This window comes from Solanum stenotomum, chromosome 3 (genome assembly GCF_019186545.1).
Source record: "Solanum stenotomum isolate F172 chromosome 3, ASM1918654v1, whole genome shotgun sequence".
NCBI lineage: Eukaryota > Viridiplantae > Streptophyta > Magnoliopsida > Solanales > Solanaceae > Solanum > Solanum stenotomum.
The window spans coordinates 56,569,811-56,574,417 of NC_064284.1; the positions used below are offsets into that span (position 1 = coordinate 56,569,811).

Here is a 4,607-nt window from a genome sequence, read left to right on the forward strand (position 1 = left end):
GTCATTTTTGAAAATTTTCGTAAAATTACCATTTTACCTCTCTCAATAGTTGTCCTAATTCATTTAGAATTAGTCGGTGAAGTTGGTTTGGAAATTTATGAGCTATTTGTTAATTACAATTGTTTAGTTACCGGAAAATTTTAAATAATTAATTTTAATTGATAGCTAATGAGCTAAATCCATTATTTAATAGAATAAGTAGAAGTAGAATAATGTAGTAGGGCTTGTCAGTTTTTAATACTTAAGTATTAAGAAAAGAAGAGCAGAATAGAAACTCACCTAGAGGCGTGGAGTCGGAGGCGTGGAACCGACTTATCTAATACAGTGCTAGTAAGGAAATCTCAAACTTTCATATTAATTGTAACCATATTGTTAAATATAGAATGAAAAGTATTGAAATACAATTTAATTGAATTAGGAAGGGAAATTTGGCAAAGTTGAAATTGGAATTTAGAATTTGGCAGTGGGTTCTTTTGACAATTTGAGGAGACAAGAGTTAGGCCATTATTGGCTAATGATGGATAAGATTGAGGTGTTTATTCTAATGGCATAATGTAATCACTGCTCTGAATTGATAAGTTTTAGGAATTTCGTGATTTTTGCCTCATATGGTCTCGCCATGGATTTTCGTAAACAGTTAAATTACCGTAGTTAGTAGTTCTTGTTTTATTATCAGATTACAAAATAAATTTTTTATATATTGAGATAAGTAATTAAATATTATGTGTATTATATTATATATATGAATATCATTAGATTTATGATATTTGAAGGATTTGGAACTTAACCATAGGCTTGAAAATTTGGAAAAAAAAAAGAGTTGAAAGAGTTGGCACCAAAAGTTAAGAACTTGATCATAGATTCGTGCACTATGATTTTTGGGTCTATGTTAGACATATAGTGATACGTGTGTTGTTAGTTTCAAAATCTTACTGTGATTATTTACTTGAATAGATTGCTTTGAGTTGGAAGTTCAACGAGATGGGAAGACTTGAGACCCGGAGTGATTGTTCAATTAATTAAGGCAAGTGGATTTCTAAACCCTTGTTAAGTGTATGTAATTCATGTATTTCCTTGTAATATGTGTTTAGGGTAATGAGGCTTGGTGATGGATTGACTTGTCCACATTGATTAATTCTAATGATGAAAAAGGGATAATAAAAGGCAATGTGATCAATTTGTTTGTGTGATGTGTTGAGAATTGTTTGAAAGGCTTGTTGAATCATTGTTGATGTTGTATCCTGATTGTCTTGTTGTGAATTGTGCAATGTTATGAAAATGGTCATCTCCTCATTATTTGTGTGAACATGTCATTTGCATTGTTCTGAGACATGGTTGTGACAAGTGTTATGTGCATTGAGAAAGAATAAGAAAATAAAGAGGATGTACCATTTCGAGGGACATATCGCGCGCCGCGATGGTTACTATTATCGAGGGTCGTATCGCGCGCCGCGATGGATGCATGGACAGATATGTCCCCCATGGGTCCCGGACTGAGAGACAGCGGGTGTGTATCATTAGGTCAGACATGCATCACTATACTTGACATTGCATTTCATTGCATTGCACTTCTTTATTATTGGTGAACTTGATCTTGTGTGTTGCTGATCTTGTGAGTGCCTTTCTATGGAACTTGTGACTGATGAATATTGAGCTTGTTGTTGAAGATATGCAATTGTTAGAGTGTTGTTGTTGAGGATATGAAACTATTGTTGTTGTTGAGGATATGAAATTGTTAGAGTGTTGTGTTGAGCTATGTGCTTTGTAAATTGTGAACTGTTAGGTTGGGCTGGTTTTATACAGATTGTAGTTGTGAAGGTTCGGTTGGGGTGTAAGGAGTACTTGTATTCTATCCCCTTAGCTCGTGTTTAGAGGTTTACTTGCTGAGTACCGTGTGGTTTGGTACTCACCCCTTGCTTCTACAAATTTTTGTAGGTTACGAGCCTGGATTTTTGTGGTACTTGTTATTCTCTTCTTTTCCGAGGCTTCTGGGAGATTTGTGAGGTAGTTGTTTGTCTTCTCAACGATCCTTCTTACTCCTGTTTATGATCTTGTTCTACTCTAGAAACAATGTCATATGAGACTTGTATTTTTCTTTTGATTCAATTGTAATACTTTAGAGGCTTGTACACGTGACAACCAGATTTTGGGGGTATATTTGAGTTTATTATAAAAATTTCCGCATTTTATTGTAATGGTTGAGTTTTAGGCTGACTTGTCTTGGTGGGTTAAGACGAGTGTCATCACGTCTATTTTTGGGTCGTGACATTATACATATGAAAAAATGACAAAATCCTGAATTCCTGCTTTATCACCCCTAAATGCTATAAAAATATTACGAATCCTCTAGATGCTACAGATTTGGTTTACAATAGTCATTAGGTATGATCCTACAAAATTTGAGGCCAAACAGAGCTGATCAGTCATATTTCACAAAATACATTGGCTTATACATATGAAAAAATGAAAAAATCCTGAATTCCGGTTTTATCACCCCTAAATGCTATAAAAAAAATATTACGGATCCTCTAGATGCTAAGGATATGGCTTACAATATCACTACGGATGGTCCAAAAACAAATTGGGCCTAATGGAGCCGGTTATTAATACCCATAAAAACTACGTACAATAAATTAAGAAAATTCTGATTTTTTGCAACATCACTTCTAAACACTCAAAATAGAGGTGTGGATCCTGTAGAGGGTAAAGGTATCATTTACTAGCTAATTACGAATGGTTCTGAAAAATTTGAGGTAAAAAAGAGTTATCATTCATATTCCAAAAAAGACATGAAATAATATATACAAAAACTGAAAAAGTCATGAATTCTTGTTTTGTGATCCATAAATAACAATAAAGAATTTGGCATAAATCTTGTATGAATACAAGTATGGTTCACGAGGTTATTACGAACGGTCCTATAATAATTTGGACCAATCCCCAGTTAGTAATATTCCCAAAAAGTCAAGGACTATAACATGTGATATAAAGATGGTTGATAATATTTTCTACTAGCTACCTTTTTACAAAATATTAAAATCTATATAAAGACTACAAGTAATATTTTCTCACCATTTTCTTTTCACAACTAATTGGTATTTTGAGGAGAAGAAAATATGGGCGTGAAAGGAAAGTTGATTGCTTCAAAGGAGGTGAAGTGTGGAGAACACTTGATTCATGACCTTTTTCTCACTAATTCTCATCATATACCCTACATAAGTCCTAGTAAGATCAATCGTATTGATATTAATGAAGGTGAAATAGGAAAAATTGGTACGATTATGAACTGTAGATATAATGAAGGTATAACTGATAACATACATTTCTCTCCTCTATCTATGTATATGATTTGTATTTCATTAATTTTGTAAATTTAGGTGTATTTGGTAGTACGAAAGTTAAACTTTAGTAAATAATCTTCATAATTATTTTTATGGTGTTTGATGACCATAGGTATATTTTACTTAAATCCTTTTTCATCAAAAAAGGAAAATAATTTCCTTTCACTTGTGGACAGAAGTAATTTCTCTAATAAAAGTTATATTAACTTTCAAATTTGATTTATTTGCTCCTACTAATAGCTAGTCTTTACATACATATATTTAGTACTTAAAGGGTTTTATGAATTTATTTGGTTAATTAACACTATTATTTATATCTAAAATAGTGTATGCTTTCTGTAATATATATTTGTAACCACTCAAATATTTTTTCAGATATTACTTTTTCTGCGGAAAATAACTTTTGTCACCCAAACATAATACGATAAAAATTATAGTTCCCTTATTGATTCTCATGTTTTCCACAATGTCAACTCTACTTATGATATTCAGAAAAGGTAGACAATTAAATATTCATGAGCATCAGATATTTTTTGGAGAAACTGAAAAACTAGGAAAACAAAGAAAGAAAATAAAAAAATATATTAAAAATGTTTAAATCTTTCATGAGGAATTGGATAGTTGAACTAGGAGTAACATCTCTTGTATTTTCTGTTTTTAATGTTTACAGATGGTCAAGAAAAGATTGTTAAGTATGTAATTGAAGCCATCGATCATCACAAGAACTCGATTAGTCGGAAAGTGATTGAGGGAGATTTGTTAGAGTTTTACGGTTCCTTTACATTTGTATCATCTTGTCAACATCAATGGGCTACATGGACAATTGAGTATGAAAAGAAAAATGAAGACACCCCAGAGCCCCTCATTTTTTTAGGTTTTATTCTTGACATGACCAAGGATATAGAAGCTCACCTTCTAAAGAAATAGAATCTATGTTGTTCTATATTATATATAATACAAATAAATAAGCGTGTGTGTGTCTAGACACATGTAAAATAAATAAATCTCCTTATATGGATGCATTTCCAGTGATCAGTATATGTAAGATAGTATGCATTTTGTTATAATAATCCAAGCCCTTTTTTTAAAACAAATTCTAAAGCTTTAAATTATGCTTTGAAATCTTATATTTGTTAGCAATATTTTTGTGGACTTGTTAGCATAATTTGAATGGGGAATCAAAGGATTCAGGTGATTTTTGACACTATATTGGAACTTTGTTGTCACACCCAAAAGGCTAGAAGCCGTGAGGTACACCTAAGGCTG

General features: G+C 32.0%; 1 protein-coding gene across 1 annotated transcript; it reads left to right on the plus strand.

Annotated features, from left to right (window-relative positions):
* Positions 1-3,110: 3,110 nt before the first annotated feature.
* Positions 3,111-4,397, plus strand: LOC125860058 (kirola-like). Its single transcript, XM_049539955.1, has 2 exons — positions 3,111-3,303; positions 4,012-4,397. The coding sequence occupies exons 1-2, from the start codon at positions 3,117-3,119 to the stop codon at positions 4,266-4,268; spliced, it is 444 nt and encodes a 147-aa protein (XP_049395912.1). The 5' UTR covers positions 3,111-3,116; the 3' UTR covers positions 4,269-4,397.
* The last annotated feature ends 210 nt before the right edge of the window (positions 4,398-4,607 follow it).